The sequence below is a fragment of the Pipistrellus hanaki genome (assembly GCF_964339955.1).
Source record: "Pipistrellus hanaki genome assembly, chromosome: 4".
NCBI classification, from domain to species: domain Eukaryota; kingdom Metazoa; phylum Chordata; class Mammalia; order Chiroptera; family Vespertilionidae; genus Pipistrellus; species Pipistrellus hanaki.
In genome coordinates this window covers 4,893,832-4,912,879 of record NC_140506.1, presented here as the reverse complement: position 1 = coordinate 4,912,879, position 19,048 = coordinate 4,893,832, and the positions used below count along the sequence as shown (strand labels likewise).

The following is a 19,048-nucleotide window of genomic DNA, read 5'->3' as shown; positions in this document are numbered from 1 at the left end:
GGACAGTACATGAAAACATGGTTTAAAATAAACCTATTTCTCAAACTTTATTTCCCCCTCTACTGTAGGAAATTCATTTAATGACTATATTAACATTACTTTCTGGCAAGTGTAACACATTTAAAACATGACCACTGTTTTTCTATGAGTTTACCATAAATTTTTATGAAGGCAAAGTAACCCCTTTGCACAACTTTCCTATTTGATAGAATTCCCCAAAGTGTACTGGAAAAAAAAAAAAAAAATTACAGAATCTCAATCTAGTACTTTCCACTTTTGGAACCCAACATGTAAGTAAGTTCACAATATTTTAGATTTTAATATTCCAAATACCTCATTTTAAAGATCAGGAAATCAAGAGTCAGGGAGATATACAAAAGTTAATGGCAGAAAACTGGATTAATCTTTTACTTAAAATAAATAAACTATTCTTTATACTGGAAAAATAAAAATCATTATGTTATCATACTCACTTTTTAAGGAAGATGGAAAGGAAGTTTTGAGCTGTTCGCATGGCTGTTTCATAAGAGTTGGTAATGATAACATCTTGGTCGACCTAGATTGAGAAAAATAAATTTATGCGAATATAACCAGTAAATAGCAGTTAAGATGCCAATGCCATGTTATTACTGAATATATGTAATACATTAAAATACTTAACTATTTTTTAATATAAAAAGAGAAAAGCTACAATTAGCATTTCAGACATATTTCAATACTTTATAAAAACGAGATGAAAATACTGAGAGTTCATATTAATTTATAAAAAATACGCTGGGACCGGATTGGCTCAATGGATAGAGCGTCGGCTTGGGGACTGAAGGGCCTCGGGTTCGATTCCGGTCAAGGGCATGTACCTTGGTTGCGGGCATATCCCCAGTAGGGGGTGTGCAAGAGGCAGCTGATCGATGACTCTCTCTCATTGATGTTTCGAACTCTCTATCTCTCTCCCTTCCACTCTGTACAAAAATCAATAAAATATATTAAAAAAAAAAAGATGGCTCATTAAAAAAAAAAATGTATTAGTGACAAATGTGGTTAACAAATACAATATTAATAATTGCATATTATGATCTAGGTCAGAACACAAGTGTTTGAAAATACAAAAACATTACAAGCTCAAAGTTTATAAAACATGAACAATAATAGAAGAGAAAATTCAATTCCTTCAGTAGAAGTTTAAAAGTTAGAATATAAATAGTCTTCAAAGTTGTGGAAACCAAAAGGTGAGTATTTGAAAAGACTCACTATTAGCCATGAAAGGATCCTAAAAAGCCTAGCCATGAAACCATAAATAAGAACTTCAATTATATAAGATTGGCAGGGAATATATATGCTATTTTTTTTTTAAATACAAAGTTAAAAACCTTATGAAAGATTTCTTACTTTTTTATTTGAGTCCTCTTCTGAATTAGAATCCTTCTCTGTTGATGGTAAGTGTACTACACACTGAATTAATTGTAAAACCAGTGCTGTAACCATCTGAATATACATAGGCTCTCCATCCATATCACTACTGTTTAACCTTCAATGGAGAAGAAAACATTTAAATCATTCATAGAGAGTATAAAGGGGATTTCATTTTTAATGTAATCTACCATCTAAAAGTTTCAGGATGCATTCCTTATCAATACTTCAAAGACATTATCTTTAGTGCTTATAATAACATCATGTCTAATTATTTTTAATAAATTTAAAAAATGCTAACTAAATCTCTCTGCATACTTAATTAAAAAGTCAAAGGAAAATGCAACATTTAATACAAATTTCCATACTCTGTGCTGCACATAAAAAGTTTATAAATAAAAATATAAAATACTAGAGGCCTATTGCATGAGATTCGTGCACTGGAGGGGAAGAGGTCCCTCAGTGCAGCCTATGCCCTCTCAGAGTCTGGGAGCCCTGCGATCCATCACCTCAAAGTGATAGACCCTGCCCACCTGGCTGGGGCTCCACAATGGATCGCCCCGGCAAAGGGAACCCCCCGGCAAAGGGAACCCCCGCCCACCCACTGCAGCCAGCCAGTCAGTGGCCTGGGCCTCCCTCTGCAGGGCGATCACTTGGCGATGGCCGGGCGCCTGACCAATTGCATGGCACCCGCCTTGGCTGGCCTGGCGCCAGTGGGTGTCAGCATGGTTGTCTGGATGGTCGTCCTGCAGTTCAACTGTTCAGTCTATTTGCATATTATGCTTTTATTATTATGGATTTCTCAAAATGATTTTTCAAATGAGAAAAAGCCTCAAGATTTCCAAATGCCCATGCATTCTGGTATTCATTATTATTAAAATCTGTTCCATAGTCAGCTCTTGATCATCTTATGGAATGTAAATATATTCTAAATCTTCTGTTCTAAAGATATTATCAAAATATAGGAATTATTTTATATGCTGATAGCTTTTCTAATGGTTTAATAGACAACAGATGTTTATCAATATACAATTAATGGACATCATGTAGAACCACAGGAAGGCTGGCAGAGTGGAAATTCTACAACTAGAAGGAAAGAGAAAAGCACACTGAGACTTACAGGAGCTGTAGAAGGCAGAGGTACAGAGACGCGTGCACGAAAAGAGCTGGTAACTGAGTACGTGGCTGGCTTTCTCAATCAGGAGAGAGACAAAAGTCCCTGACTGCTGTGAATTCCAGTTCTGGGTGAGATTCTGGGGACCCAGACTCATTTGGGGAGAAACTGGACTGTCTGGCAGTGGGTGAAACTTGAGGGCAGCTTTCTCTCAGAGGTGCTTACAGCGATTACTGAGGGACACTGGGACCCAGGGGCATCTTAGGCAGGGCTGAAAATCAGCCATAACTGTTTGCTCTGCCCTGATGATCCCTTGAGACCCTGCTCCATCCATGCTTTACTCTAGGCTTTTGCAAGTCTTGCCCCATTAGGGTGTCTCCGGCATAGAACTTCTCCCAGTGTAGACACAGCTGATCCTCACAGCCAATTGGCCTGGAGGTGATACCAATAATAATCAAGGCTTAACTACAACAAGACTGTGCATACAGCTCACAAAAGGGTGCACCAAGAGTACCCACCTCAGGTAACTGGGGAGGCTGAGCCACTGGGCCCTATAAAGGACACCTAGCACACAAAGCCACTCTATCAACAAAGGGAATCAGCCAAAATGCGGAGGCAAAGAAACAGGTCACAAATGAAAGAAATGGAGGAAAGCAAACAACTGGATATAGAGTTCAAAACCATGGTTATAAGGTTTTTCAAGAATTCTAGAGAAAAGGCTGATAAATTTAGCGAGACCCTTGAGGATATAAAAAAGGACCAACTAGAAATTAAGCATACCCTTACTGAAATAAAGAATAATATACAGAGATCCAACAGCAGACCAGAGGATCCCAAGAATCAAAGATTTGTAATACAAAGAAACAAAAAACACCTAACCGGAAAAGAAAAAAGAAAAAAAAAATGAAGATGGTGTAAGGAGCCTTTGGGACAACTTCAAGCATACCAACATCAGAATTATGGGGGTGCCAGAAGAAGAGAGAGTAAGATATTGAAAACCTATTTGAAGAAATAATGACAGAAAACTTCCCACACCTGATGAAAGAGACTTACAAGTCCAAGAAGCGCAGAAAACCCCAAACAAAAGAAATACAAAGAGGACCACACCAAGACACATCATAAAAACAGTATTTAGTGGTTCCTACTATATAAAGGATCAAGTCCAAGTTCTTTAGTATGGCTAATAAAATTCTTGAACTGCCTCTGACTCTTTAGAGCCAATTTCCATTGCTCTTCTCACAGACCAATGATTCTCCCGAATCCCCAGTGGTTCTTAACCAGGGATGACTTGGCTTCTCAGGGGACATTTGTCATTGTCTGGAGAAAATTTTGGTTCTCAATCATTGGAATGAGGGGTTTTCTCTTGGCATCTAGTAAGTAGAGGTCAGGGATGCTGCTAAGCATGTTACAAGGACAGCCCCACGTAACAAAGAATTATCTGGCCCAGAATGTCACTAACACCGAGACAGAAAAGAATCCTGCCATAGATCTTTACACTTGATAATCACTGAACTTCTTTAAATTCTCCAAATGTGCTATTTTGACAGAACTGCCTTCATTATTTGGTCATTAAAATAAAAAAAATTAAGACAAAAATGATGAAGAATATGTAATGGCTATAATATAATGCAGTTCTTTATTACCCTTGGCCTTTGCTATAATTACCTGAAGTTCCTTAAACTCCTCTTGCTGGTTGGTAATCTTGCAAGTGAAGTAAAAATTTCTTCCAAAATTAATTGCCTATGTTTTTCATATCTTGAGAATACCTGTTTAGTAATTATAAGATTCCAAATTAAGTTTGTTATAATTATTTAAAGACAAAACAAAAATACTACTATAATGTGATAAAAATATAATCTGCCAAAAAAATAAAATAAAGTAAATTATCTGCCATTTAAATTGAAAATGTTGTCAATATCTTTAATAGCAATGAGTAGGGTAATCTGCTTAACTTTCCTATCATAAATAACATTCTTACAGAAGTCAGAGTGTGGAAAGTAAGATAAGATTCAAATAATTTTAAGCAATTCTGATTTTGTGATAAATATTACAGAATTACTAACTGAAAGATTTTTAAGTATTTAGAAGTGCTTAAAATCTAAGGCAGATTAAAAAGATCTTATGTTGAAATGAATCTATGGAAAACTTGAATCTGCTAATTATTGCAAGTTTGGATTAAATTATATCAATATTTTCCTAGGGGGGTAAACTAAAATACAAATTGATTATACTTACTGCAGTGACTAACTTAATGGCACACAATTGTAGTTCACTGACATTTTCCACAAAAAATGGTGTTATTCCCATTGATGATACCTGCACGCACACATAAAAAAAGATAATCATTAGACATCTCTAGTTGATTTCAGTAACATTCTACCTTACTAAATTCTAAAAACATTTACAAACTCACTGGAAAACACTGAGAGCGCATTTATTTTCCCCTCATCAATCAGCATCTAGTTCTTTCTCTGATCCCATTCATCCTCAAACAAATTAGCACATACCTTCCCTCACAGCTCCCGTTCCTCTAATCTCCACCTTTAGAATTGATGTCACAGAATATAGAAAAACAAAAAGACATTGCCTCCCATTCTGGGTGAAAATATCCTCACATATTTCAAAGAAAATAATAACTTGTCTTTCCAATAACTTAAGAGTTTAGAATTTATACTACCGTACATTTAATCATCTGTCTTCTGGACCAAATGTTTCTTTTTAAAATTTCCCTGGAATTTATTTCAATTTAAGATACACTCTGCATAAAAAACTAACACAGTGCTGGTATTATCATTAAGTGAGCAAGGTTATATTAAACTCAAGTAAACCTTCTAGTCGTAATAATTTGGTCTATAAATATAAAAATGCTTCAAAAAAACTTACCTGAAGAATTGTTGTGTCCGTAAGGAGTTGTATCTCTAGCAATTCTGATAAGCTGCTAACAATGTCACAAACTTTATTATAAAGCATTACTATTACTCTCTGCTTATGGGTAGAGCACTTTGCCCGTTTTGCCTTCGAACTTAATAAGCCTCCTAAAAAAATTCAAAACAAGGAATATATAAACTTTCAATAATTTTTAATAAACAGCAATAAAACTGTTTCCTGAATTAAAAGGACACACTTTTCCCCCTATATAAAAATATAACCTGGCTATTTATTAAGAGAGAAAATTACTCTCTAGGTACTTATTTATTTAAAAAGTAAACATTCTTTTAACAATACTGTGTGGCACATTTCAGTGGCTATTAAATTCTTATCTAAAGTATTACTTCATCTTTATTTCTATTTTTGTATTGTAAGATAGTAAGATTATATTTCCCTTTATCTTGCAATTATTCAATAGGTAACCAAATGTAGGTTATTCATGATCAAGTTTACCCTCTTCTCTTCAACCATATACATGTCAACTAGTTCATTGCTCATTCAAAGGTTAGAAATAAAAGAATATATATCCTAAATCAATCCATTTTGTAGAAAACAAATATTTTGGGAAAAATAAAGAGGAAGTGATAAATGGAACCAGAAGCTAATACTATCTGGGCTTTCCCCCTGACCAGTAGAAATTACTTTATTATACATAAAATGATGCTAAAGAAATAACGGAACAAGTACTAGATTAACTAAAAGCTTTACATTCTAGTCAAATAAAAGGCAGTGTTTATTATCATCTATGTAATCTAATAATTTTATGTCACTTTAAATCATCACATTCTGACATATCCAACAAAATGGTAAAATTATATAACAAGTAATTTTGATATTATACTAAAAACTATCAATATAAAAGGGCAAACCAACCTCCGTGAGGATCTAATCTGTAAACAGGATCATACTGAGGATAAAGTGTATTCTGCAAATGAAATTTAGTGTACTGTATAACTCTTTCAATTACATCCTCAATATATACAGCTTTTGGCATATTAGGGGATGTCATAATGTTGATAGTTGTAAGACAGGCATCTGCTGATTTTGTAACTCTCTCCATAATCAGGTCTCTCCATAACCTTTCTTCTTCTTCAGTATCATTATTCTATAAAACAGCAGATTGTTATTAAAATAGAAATAAACACATTTCTACTTTAAAATGTAAGAAATTATGATATATTTTATTTCAATGGGTGGAAAACATGGTAAGAGTTTTGATTTGTGTATATTCTTTAAAGGACATTAGGAATGAAGTAAAAGTCCTGATATTACTTTGTTTCAACATAATATATACTGTTTCCTAATTTCACCACTAGATGATACTCCAATGACAAAGTTATAGTTACCTTCACCTGTGCACTTTATCTAAATATAAGATTTTAGTTAAAAACTATAATTACATACATATAAATAAGTTTGTGTTTGTGGTGTAAACATTAAGATAGTAAAAAAAAAAACCTTTATAAAATCTGCTGTTGTGAGAACAAAGCAAAAATTAACAATAACAAAAGGTAGAGCCTTATTTAAAGTTGTAAAATGTTACTGACTCAATCATTTCTAATACCTGTTTTTTCAACAACACTGTAATTTTGAAATTGAGATAAAAGCAATGAGTATGCATTTAATTGGATATAATTTATTTTCTAAAATGGTTAATTCAACAACTGCCTGAAGACCAGATTTTAATTTACATATCAGCAGCCTCCATTACAATTGTGAAGGGGTGGCTCTTAATGTTATAAAGTAAAAACCCTCTACCTATCCTTAGTTATGAAATACCAACTTTATATTCAAGAAATATTTTTATATGCATGCTTATCAAAGTTTATACATTGGAAAAGGAATAAATAAAAGCATATTATATGTAAAGCAGAGAGGGGCTTTCTAATTACTAATGCCTAAAAACTTGATTATTTTTTTCTAACTCTTCAGCTTTCTTTTGTTTCACTGTTTACAAATAAGATAAAGTAACTTTTCTTTGACATTAAAATTGCTGTTTGGAAGAATCAGTTAATCAGGTTCATCATTCACACCAAACATTAAGACTAAGGTTTTCAGGAACGAAAATAATTTCATTAAGACTGAATCAGCTAGCTTTCCAGAACTCTAGATTCTTGATGATATTTATCATGACTTCTTGCTAAAGTATTTTAAGTAACACTTACAGACCAAAGTTGAAATATACTGCCATTGCAGGTTTTTCTAAACCTTTTGTTTCTATGAAAAACTAATGTAGAGAGGGCATTGGAAAAATATGGATATATTTAATAAGCTATTGAAATACCACCTGAGATTATTTTTAATTCCATATACATCAGATCCTGTGGCTTCTGAAAACATCAAGAACATTTCCTTCATGAGATAAAATCCAGAGCATGTATGAAATGTACATAGTATGTACTCACATATATTGATAAAAATGAAAGTATGTATATCAAAAGTGTTAAGAGAGTAGCTACTGATGGATGGGAATATGGATCTTTTGTGCTTTTTATGTTTTGGAAAAATTTTAAAATAAATATACGATTTTAAAAATCAGACTTTTAAAAATTAAGAATATTAATTAATTCAAAACCTTTCCCAATTGTTATTTTTTATATCAAACATCTATAAACATCATTATTTATTCATTAATGAAAAAGACATCAAGACCAATTTGAGTGCACATATGATTTTGAATATCTGCTACCATGCCAGGAAAGCAAATCTCAGGCAATGGACTTGCACTCATAAATCATTATACCATGCTGCTATTGCTTTTGAGATATACATCCTAAAATGTAATAACAGTTCCAGTTAACATTTATTGAGAATTTACAATGTACCAGACACCGTTAAGCACTTTACATGAATTGACTTATTTAATCCTTTCAACAACCATTTGAGCTAGGTATAAATATGGCATATAAGAATTAATGTTTTAGGATACATTAAAAAATCAGCATAAGATTTCTAACTATTTTTTCCAAAGGAGGTCAAGAAAAATAAGTACTACCTACTACCATTTCATAAATGAAAGGACATTTAAAACACTCTCATACACTTACACAAGAAAGAGCATAATGGAAGATTAAAGAACAGCCCTTTAAATTAAATAAATCTACACCTTCATTTTTATTATTTTTTTATGTCAAAGCTGTGAGTTGACAATATGTAAAATGAATTTTGAATTGCTAAAAGTGCAACTCTAACATTCATGCTAATGAATGTAACTAGTAAATTGCAGTAACAAGCTCAAATTAATGAAATCAAATCAATGTTCCTATGAAAAAAATTAATCTTAACAACAGTAAGGATAAAATTAACAATATGGATCTTAAACTTACATGATTTAACAAAGTGGAAAGCTTGGATCCATCTTGAATATTCTTCTCCAAGATATTTAGGACTTTCACAGTTTTTTCAGTAGAAAGCTAAAATCGCAACATAAACTCTTTTATCTATCACTGATATCGTTATAAATTATTCAAAAATATTCTATACAATTTTCCCCTCTAGACTATGTAGTATATAACATTACCACCTCTTGAAAAACAGAAAACTTTACAACTTAGATCCTCTACTCAAGTCTGAATTATGTAGAGAATTAATCACTTGCTTTTGAAAGACAGAAGAGCAAATAAAGAATGGGCACATGCATGCTTCTATCTCAACTCTTACTATATAATTAGTAAAGACTAGGTTTGCTCTGATGTTGGGCCCCTTGCTTTTGTGCCAGTGACACTGAACATGCACGTGGAAAACACACAAGATTTCATTTTGTTAATCTGATTATAACATGGCTTCCATACTATAATGTTCTTAGGATTTCTTAAAATCCAAGAAATATTTTCAATAACAGAAGCATAAAATTGTAAATGAGTTACAAATGTAAAATAACACTGCTTTATTTAGTAAAAAATCTTTATTATTTTTAATATATTCTATTTCATTTGTTACAAGATTCTCTATTTAAAAAAATTAGTAGTCAATTGAGAGACTCTGCCAGGAGGCAACTGTTATTTATATTCTTTTGATTGAATAGGTCTCTTAGCCTCCTAGCATGCAGCAGAACTCTCAACCAAATCATTCAGAAGAGTCGAATGGGAGGATCAACAAAGTAACTGATTCAGGTATATTTTCATTATTCATTCTCGAGTACTGCTTTAGATATTTTCACAACAGATTAAATTACTGAGACTTTTGGTAAACCTTTGATGTTTTGAAAATACTCAGCAAATTCACCTTTGAAATAGATTAGCAGCTACATGTACTAGTAATTGTGGAATTTATGAATTGAAACCCAAGATTGGCATTGGCACCTTAGAAAACTGATGCCATATTCCTATATACAAAATAAATCAATATATCCTCACTGCACACAGCAATATCAATGTATTGGGTCGGCAGCTAAGTAATTGCGGGTTTCACACATATATGGCTTCAGTTGAATTTTTAGGTTTGCAGACGTAGTACAAATGTAAAACACATTTTGTTATTGATAGTTGGCTATTCAACTGTTAATCAGTAAAAAAAGTTTTTTGATCTGTTTTGTAGTTTTCGTTTGGCGTTCGTTGAAAAATGGAAAATCAAAAGGAACATTTTCGTCATATTTTGCTTTTTTATTTCCGCAAAGGGAAAACGCATCGCAAGCTCATAAAAAGTTATGTGCTGTTTATGGTGACGAAGCCTTAAAAGAACGGCAGTGTCAAAATTGGTTTGCCAAATTTCGTTCTGGTGATTTTTCACTCAAAGATGAAAAACGCTCTGGTCGTCCAGTTGAAGTTGATGACGCCCTAATCAAAGCAATAATCAATTCGGACTGTCACAGTACAACACGTGAGATTGCAGAGAAGCTTCATGTATCACATACATGCATTGAAAATCACTTAAAACAACTTGGCTATGTTTTAAAACTCGATACATGGGTTCCTCACGAAATTAAAGAATCACAGTTAACGCAACGCATTAGCAGCTGCGATTTGCTAAAGAAACGTAATGAAAATGATCCATTTTTAAAACAACTGATAACTGGCGATGAAAAATGGGTTGTTTACAACAATATCAAGCGGAAAAGATCGTGGAGCAAGCCAGGTGAACCAACTCAAACAACATCAAAAGCTGATATTCATCAAAAGAAGGTTTTGTTATCAGTTTGGTGGGATTACAAAGGAATTGTCTACTTTGAACTCTTACCACCCAACCGAACGATCAATTCTGATGTCTACATTGAACAACTAACGAAATTAAACAATGCAGTTGAAGAAAAGCAGCCCGAATTGACAAATCGAAAAGGTGTTGTATTCCATCATGACAATGCAAGGCCACACACATCTTTGGTCACTCGGCAAAAATTAATGGAGCTTGATTGGGATGTTTTGCCACATCCACCATATAGTCCTGACCTTGCACCATCTGATTACTTTTTGTTTCGATCTTTACAAAACTCCTTGAATGGTAAAAATTTCAATAATGATGATGATGTCAAATCGTACCTGATTCAGTTTTTTGCTAATAAAAACCAGAAGTTTTTTGAACGTGGGATTATGATGCTGCCTGAAAGATGGCAAAAGGTCATTGATCAAAATGGGCAATACATTACAGAATAAAGTTATTTAGTTCCATGAAAAAATTGTCTTTGATTTTCTTTAAAAAATCCGCAATTACTTAGCTGCCGACCCAATAAATAGCACATCAATTCCTAGTTAGCTATGTGATCTTTCTCTCTCTCTCTATTTTGTTAATCCTCACCTGAGGATATTTTCCCACTGATTCTTAGAGAAAATGGAAGGGAGTGAGAGAGACAAACATCAATGTGAGAGAGACCCAACAGTTGGTTGCCTTTTGTACACGCCCCAAATGGGGCTGGGGATCGAGCCTGCAACCTAAATGTGCCTCTGACCAGAATTGAACCCAGCGCCCTTCTGCAGTCTGTGAGCAGATATTCTATCTACTGAGCCAAACCAGCTAGAGCCTGTCTCTCTCTTTAAAGATCAAACTCATGGGAACCCTTCTGCACTAATGGATGTAAATTGGTATAGCCACTATGGAAAACAACAGTGTTCCTCAATTTATTAAAAATAGAACATAAACATATGACCTACCAATTATATATCTAAAGAAAGATGCCGAAACCGGTTTGGCTCAGTGGTAGAGCGTCGGTCTGCGGACTGAAAGGTCCCGGGTTCGATTCCGGTCAAGGGCATGTACCTTGGTTGCGGGCACATCCCCAGTAGGGGGTGTACAAGAGGCAGCCGGTCGATGATTCTCTCTCATTGATGTTTCTAACTCTCTATCCCTCTCTCTTCCTCTCTGTAAAAAATCAATAAAATATATTTTTTTTTAAAAAGAAAGACACTAATTCAAAAAGATATCTGCACCTCCATGTTCATGGCAGCATTATTTATAGTAGCCAAGACATGGAAGCAACTAAAGTGTCCAATAATGAATGAATGAAGAAAATGTAGCATGTATGTACAATGGAATATTATTCAGCCATAAAAAAGAAAATCTTGCCAATTGTGACAATTTGGATGGATCTTGAGGGCATTATACTAAGAGAAGTCAGACAGAGAAAGACAAAAATTGTATGATCTCATTTATACATGGAACCTAAAAAGCAACAGCAAACAATTGAAGTCACAGATACAGAGAACAGACTGATGGTTGTCAGAGATGGGGGAGGGGTGAACAAAATGGGTGAAAGAGGTACTAATTTTCAGTTACAAGATAAAAAACAAGTTCTGGGAATGTAATGCATAGTATGGTGACTAGTTAATAACACTGTATTGTACAGCTGACCCCTAAATATCGTAAGTATTAGGGGTACCTATGTGCAGCACAGTCCAAATGTGCGTATAACTTTTGACTGCCCCAAAACTTAACTAGGCAGCCCTTCCCATCTGTTTTCAACAAACTGGTTGAAAACAGTATTTTCAATCCAACATGGGAATGTAAAAATACCATTTTAATCCAAGGATATGAAACCTAAAGATACCAAGGGCTGACTGTATTTACTGAAAAAAATCTGTTCAAAAGTGGACTTGTGCAGTTCAAATGAGTGTTGTTCAGGATCAACTGTATATATGAAAGTTGCTAAGGGGAACGTAAAGTTCTCATCACAAGGAAAAACACAACTGTAACTATGTATAATGATGGATGTTAACTGGATTTATGTTGTGATCATTTTGCAAAATATACAAAAATCGTGTACACCTGAAACTAATTGAATGTTAAATATCAATTATAACTTAATAAAAACATAAAATTTATTATTTACAATTTGGGCAACAAATGAATAAAAAATGGTATTTTTTTTATTCCATAAAAAATGAGTAAAAATTGGAGAGCCTGATTAGGAGGAAATAGTATTTATTTAGAAACTGTGTTTGCATAGCAATCACACAGTAGTTTAGGGGGTGAATGATGTCTCATAAATATTACAGGACGCAATTCCTTGATGCTATTATTGTTTGAAATTATTATCAATGAAAAAAATATCCTGCTAGTCCATGAAACTACTGAGCAACAAAGAGCTCCTAGGAAAGACAAATCACAGAAATTATTTTAAGGCCTAAAGCAATGACCCTATGGACCATAGCTTTACTCTTTCACCACTGTATATGATTAAAGCAAAAAAAAAAAAAAAAAAAAAAAAAAAACTTGGTGTATTTCTTCATTTAAATAATCCAAATTTTGCCGAAACTGGTTTGGCTCAGTGGTAGAGCGTCGGTCTGCGGACTGAAGGGTCCCGGGTTCGATTCCGGTCAAGGGCATGTACCTTGGTTGCGGGCACATCCCCGGTAGGAGGTGTGCAAGAGGCAGCTGGCCGATGTTTCTCTCTCATCGACGTTTCTAGCTCTCTATCTCTCTCCCTTCCTCTCTGTAAAATATCAATAAAATATATTTTATAAAAATAGAAAAAAAAATAATCCAAATTTTTTATGACAATGAAAAAATACAAAAGTGAAGAAGTCCAGGCCAATGCCTCTTATAATGCAGTGATTTTCTTTAGAATATCTGTAGAATAGTTCTTGGATTTCCAACATCATATATTAACTAAATTCATAAATTTTACTTTAGTGAGATACCTTATCCATTATACCCATTGCTTTAATTTTAGCAGATTCACTGCCAAGTTCATTAAGCTGATGTTTTCCTAAGAGCAGTTCCTGAGGAATTTCATCATCATCACCTGAAAAACCAAATCGAACAAATACAGTTTAGGTAACAGAAATAGCTAAAAATAGTAAGCCTAACTTTCAAATAAAAATTTTGAAAACCAAACACTTATAAAACAACAACCTAGGAGATCTCTGTAAACCTCAAGCAAACCCTGAATAAAAGAGGATAGTGATTAAAATTAGAGCTCTAAGATAGGAAGAGGAGATGAGTTGTCTTTACTACTTTGGATATATCCTCATCCAAACTTTCTCCCCTATCCAAACTTTGGATATATCCTCATCCAAACCTGAGAGACTAACTACATCAATAGTCTCCCATGCCTTCTGGCTTCTGTTTAGGTTCAGCCAGTGGGGTGCCCAGTCAGAAGATCAAAGAGAAGGAAAGTGAGTGAGGTCAGGGTATTTGTATCTACAACTCCTTCCTTGCAAGGTCTCAAGCTGCCCAAGTCCTCTGACCACAAGATTACCGTTTTTTTACAACTTGTTTTCCCCTAGTGAGTTAAGTTCTGGTAAATTCTCTTGCCCATATTTCTCTGGGTGTAGAGACAGTAACAGTTCCATGACTGTAAATCCTGGATTCTGGAAATATTCTGCCACCACTTTTGTAATTAGTCTGTCTGTGAGCAATTCCTTCTCAAATTTATCCTATCTGTTGGGATCTTAAAAGATATGTAAGAAAAAGGTTTCTCAACACAAAACTGGAAAGTTTTAGAAATGAAGAACTAATACTCTCAACAGGGAACACATTAATAAAACACAGGCAAGTAATTATCAAAAAAACAAATAAGTTAGAAGTAAAGGATAATAATACCTTTCATGGCATTTTCAAACAAATAAACACATTGTAAGCAGTATTTTTATAGAAATTTAACAAGTTTATATAGTTACTAGAGGCCCAGTGCACGAAATTCAGGTATGGGTATGGGTGTGTGTGTGTGCATGTGTGTGTGTGTGACTCAGCCCAGCCTGTATCCTCTCCAATCTGGGAGAGAAGCTAATATGAGCAAAGATGCAGATATAGGAACCAATGTCTCTAATCATTTATCCTAAAAGCTAATATTTATTGAATACCTACTGTTTGTTAATAGTATGTTTAGTTTTAGAGAAGTAAAGATAAATGCCCCAGCCCTTGGCTTTAAGTAGCGTAAGTCCTCACTTAATGTCCTCAATAGATTATTGGAAACTGTGACTTCAAGGGAAACAGTGCACAAATTGGTGCACCAGGCCTCTAGTTTTAAAATAACATGTAAATTTTAAGTTTCCTGGAAGCACAGACCATGCCTTTATATCCATTAATGTAACTGACAGAAAGCTAGACACATAGGTAAATAAACATATATATATTTTTAAAATATATTTTATTGATTTTGTAAAGAGGAAGGGAGAAAGATAGTTAGAAACATCGATGAGAGAGAGTCATCGATCAGCTGCCTCTTGCACACCTCCTACTGGGATATGCCCGCAAGCAAGGTACATGCCCTTGACCGGAATCGTACCTGGGACCCTTCAGTCCCCAAGCCGACGCTCTATCCATTGAGCCAAACCGGTTTTGACTAAATAAACATATTTTAAATTGATTTTATATTTAGAGATTAATATATACTTTAAAATTATTTTACCAAATGCAGTAAAATCCATATCTTCTAAATTATCCAAAATATTTTCTATTGAGGCTGTGAATCTCTTAAAAGTTGAAGAATCCATCATTTCTGCAACACAGGAATAGAAAAGGCTTATTATGTCCACATTCCATTTAGAAAATGGAAGTTGAAGAATATAAATAAAAACAAATGAACTAAAACGTTACCTTCAGGTGTTAGTTTTGGTTCATAAGCTTTCCTCTTCTTCTGTTTTTCTTTTTTCTTCATTTTTCTAGCAACTAAAATGAACAAAAAGTAATACTGAAATGCAGGAATGACAACTTAAAATATTTCTATTGCTTTTTTATTTTCTTCTATTAATTAAATACTTAACAATAATCACTGTCAACCCAAACTAAATTATATACTTTTGTCTTGATTAAAAATTAGGAGTTGTTAATTAAGTCAAAGAAATATCAGCTATCCTTCAAAAATAAAGCCCTAAGTTGGCTTATGTAAGAAACCCGTTGACACTGATGAATTACCCTCACTAAGGCTGGGAGGAGGAGAATAATCTTCCATGTCAGTATCAGATGGACTTCGGTTTCGATAACGACCACCACCTGAACTCCTTCTTCCTTCATGAGAGTGGCCACTTCTCCTATGATCCCCAGAGCTTCTTCTGTCACGCTCTTCATATTCCCAAGCTTTATCATCATCTTTTTTATGTCGTTTCCTAGAGGCTAGAAGCAAATCCCCATGACAAATAATTTATCTCATTTAAAATGACTATTTAAATTTGTACTTTACAAATGAACCACATTGGGGTAAAGGGGAATCTACATTGTATGGGACTATGAAATTCTGAGTCATTCTGTTTAACTAGAAATATAAACTAGGGTATAGAAATGGTTATCACTTATTTTAGCATTAACTATTTAGAGAAAGGTTTTTACATAAACTCAGTTTGCTAATAAATATAGATATGTACGTTGTGAGAAACCACACTGCTCATTTCAAAGAAGTATTCAGTGTCAGTAAAGACAATATCTAAACTTTAGGATTGATTAAAGTATGTAATACAATCTTATCTAGGATTTGGATGAAAAACAGAAACACCTTAAAGCATTTTAATTTTTTATGGGGAGCAAGGTTTGGAGGAAAAGCAAACTTTTGAAAAAGTGTTACAGAATATGGGTAAACGTGTATACAATCAGTTAACAGCCAAGTTAGGCCCACAACTTAGCTATAAAAATTCAATAGACTTTGATAACCTAACATCACAAGCCTATAGAGATAGAACAAACGTGTACAGTTGTACATACTCATATATAATACATTGATTTCAGTTCTCCAGCAGTACACTTGCTTAAGCCCAAGAAGCTTTTAAGCTTATGCATGCTACTAAGCATATTTATGTATGCTAGCTTGAATCCCTTTCCCACCCTTCCAGAAGTTTGAGCATTCTGCTAAAATCACCAGTACTGATAGAAGCTGCTAGGCAGAACTGGCAAACAGATTTTATCAGACATAATCTCTGATCAACCGGGAATAGCTGGCTAGAGCATTATGTTGAGAATAATTTTGAGCTCTGAGACAGCATCATATTTCAGTAAGAAAGACTGATTAAGAAGCAAGGTGGGTGGGAAAAGATCAACCAAAAAATTTACATGCATATATGCATAACCTATGGACAGAGATAATAGAGTGATGAAGACCTGGGAAGGGGGTGGGGTGGGATGGAAGGGGTTAATGGGGTGAACAGGGTACATCTGTAATACTCTCAACAATAAAGTTAAATTTTAAAAAGAGAGAGAGAGAGAGAGAGAGAGAGAGAGAGAGAGAGAGAGAGAGAGAGAGAGAGAGAGAGAAGAGACTGATTAGAAGTATCTGTTCACTGACTGCTGAAGGGCAGTATAAGTGACAAATATTTATCATAACTGCTCTAGGGTATAGCACCAACAAGATACAGAACTAATGTGTCCTACTTGGGATCATACACTGGCTGTTGTAGTAACCATATGTTTAAAATGTCTTCTAGTCTGTTGATCTAAATTTGACTCCCCTGCTTTCCTGTAACTGGCTTCTATTCTGACTCCCTATCTATGATCAATACCCAAATAGTACTTAAGACAAAACTCTTGCTTGAGTACTTTACCTGTACCCATATCCTTGTGTGAATAATCAATGTCTATATCCTGGATAATTGTACCATTACATGCTCCCACAACTATTTCTAATCAAGAATCTAATTTGGTTTCTGGTTCTGGACCTTTCTGTCCTATCTACTGACAGTATGACAGAAAAAGATAATGTTGTTTCCTCTTCTTTGTGGTCATAGGTTTGACAGAGCAAGATGGTTCATTAAAAAGGACAAATGTAAATGGATATACTTAAACTGTCAATGATTTTCTTCATGATTAGGCATGAATTTGACTATAAATTATATAAAAAGAGGTAGGATGTCCTCCCCTTTTATGACTAAGGTACACCCCAGTACATTCTTTTAGTGAGGGGCTGCCTTATATATAAATATAGTTGGGTGTCTGTGTAGGCCAGACAAATAGGTCTTTTATGGCTACCATTCATTAAATGTTTTTTCAACAAGTTCTTGAAATATCTACCAAATCTAAAGAATGACACTAACTAGTAATATGATTATATTTAACCTCAAATATGACTTACTGTCTTTTAAAATTTTAATTTCATAAGAAATCTATTTCAAGCTCAATCCAATGACAAAATGCTTGAAAAATCTTATAGTTGTTAGCAAGTACATATACTATGCTGTATTAGTAGTAATTTTCAGGCACTGGAAAACTTCAGTTAGAATTCACTCAACTTTAGGCCATTTGGATGAAAACGGGATGGAAAATAGGAAAAAAACAACTTCTATGATATAATGTGCTGCAATAGGCTATCAGGATCCCAATTCCTTATGACTGTTCTTTCTCTGTTTCTCTCATTACCCTGGAAGCAGGGGAGGCTTAATAGAGGGTAGGGCAAAAATAGATATATAATTATGAGTATGCAAAACAGAGTTTATTGTTATATTATTGTTTATTAATTACTATATTATTTTCTCTATAAACAACTGCAAACCTACTTTTGCCTCACCCTGTAGAGAAGTACATAAAATGACTTGGGAGTTTTCTATCCTCTCTTTCACATTTAACCTATTTCTCTCTTCAGCTTCTTATATCTCTCCTCTTCTTTCCTCAGACCTTATATTTGTGCTATGACTTATAAATCGGTGTGGCCTAACTTTCAAAATTCTTCCCCCTCTCCTTTAACTAAACTATTTCCTTAGTTTAAGGTTTTTGGGAAACCAAAATGATTGAATTGCAATAAAACTTTATTTCTAAAATTCTCTAAGTAGCAAAAGCTTGCTACTTAATGTTCATACTACTTCTATATTTTGTATTGCAATGTTTTTCTTGTGTATAATGACAATTTGGTTGTCAACTATCAGTTAAAATTCTTTTATCACTCAAATCACTGGCCCAGAGTTGACTTTTATATATTACTTGCACAGAAATAAACCAAGAAAAACAGGAATCTGCTCTAAGATCTCTTGAAAAGCCCAGTGAAATTAAAGATCAGGTTCTCTGTCTAATATTACTTTCCAATATACCTGGGCATAAATATAATGGGATCCAGGGTTTTAAGATGAAATTATGTGCTCCCCTAAGATGAGACAATAGCTCTCATAACAGAAACAAGGAAAGAATAATGGATACATTGATGACAAACATGAGGCATGTGTGGCTCATTCTCCTATTTTATACTTCATGGGCATTTCTGATTACGCTGTCCTTTCTACTTAATTGTGAGGTAGCTGTAGAATTCTCATCAGC

General features: G+C 34.1%; 1 protein-coding gene across 5 annotated transcripts in view; it reads right to left on the bottom strand.

The window, feature by feature from the left end:
- The window catches only part of NIPBL (NIPBL cohesin loading factor), a 157,941-nt gene that overhangs the window by 44,841 nt on the left and 94,052 nt on the right, over nucleotides 1–19,048 (bottom strand). For all 5 annotated transcript variants that reach the window (XM_084880551.1, XM_084880549.1, XM_084880553.1 and 2 more), the window contains 11 exons: nucleotides 15,737–15,934; nucleotides 15,419–15,490; nucleotides 15,231–15,320; nucleotides 13,519–13,622; nucleotides 8,776–8,862; nucleotides 6,323–6,554; nucleotides 5,405–5,556; nucleotides 4,757–4,837; nucleotides 4,187–4,287; nucleotides 1,387–1,525; nucleotides 474–556 (listed from right to left, as the gene is read on the bottom strand). In XM_084880551.1, coding sequence (XP_084736677.1) covers nucleotides 474–556; nucleotides 1,387–1,525; nucleotides 4,187–4,287; nucleotides 4,757–4,837; nucleotides 5,405–5,556; nucleotides 6,323–6,554; nucleotides 8,776–8,862; nucleotides 13,519–13,622; nucleotides 15,231–15,320; nucleotides 15,419–15,490; nucleotides 15,737–15,934 — 1,339 coding nt within the window. The remainder of the gene's footprint in view (nucleotides 1–473; nucleotides 557–1,386; nucleotides 1,526–4,186; nucleotides 4,288–4,756; nucleotides 4,838–5,404; nucleotides 5,557–6,322; nucleotides 6,555–8,775; nucleotides 8,863–13,518; nucleotides 13,623–15,230; nucleotides 15,321–15,418; nucleotides 15,491–15,736; nucleotides 15,935–19,048) is intronic.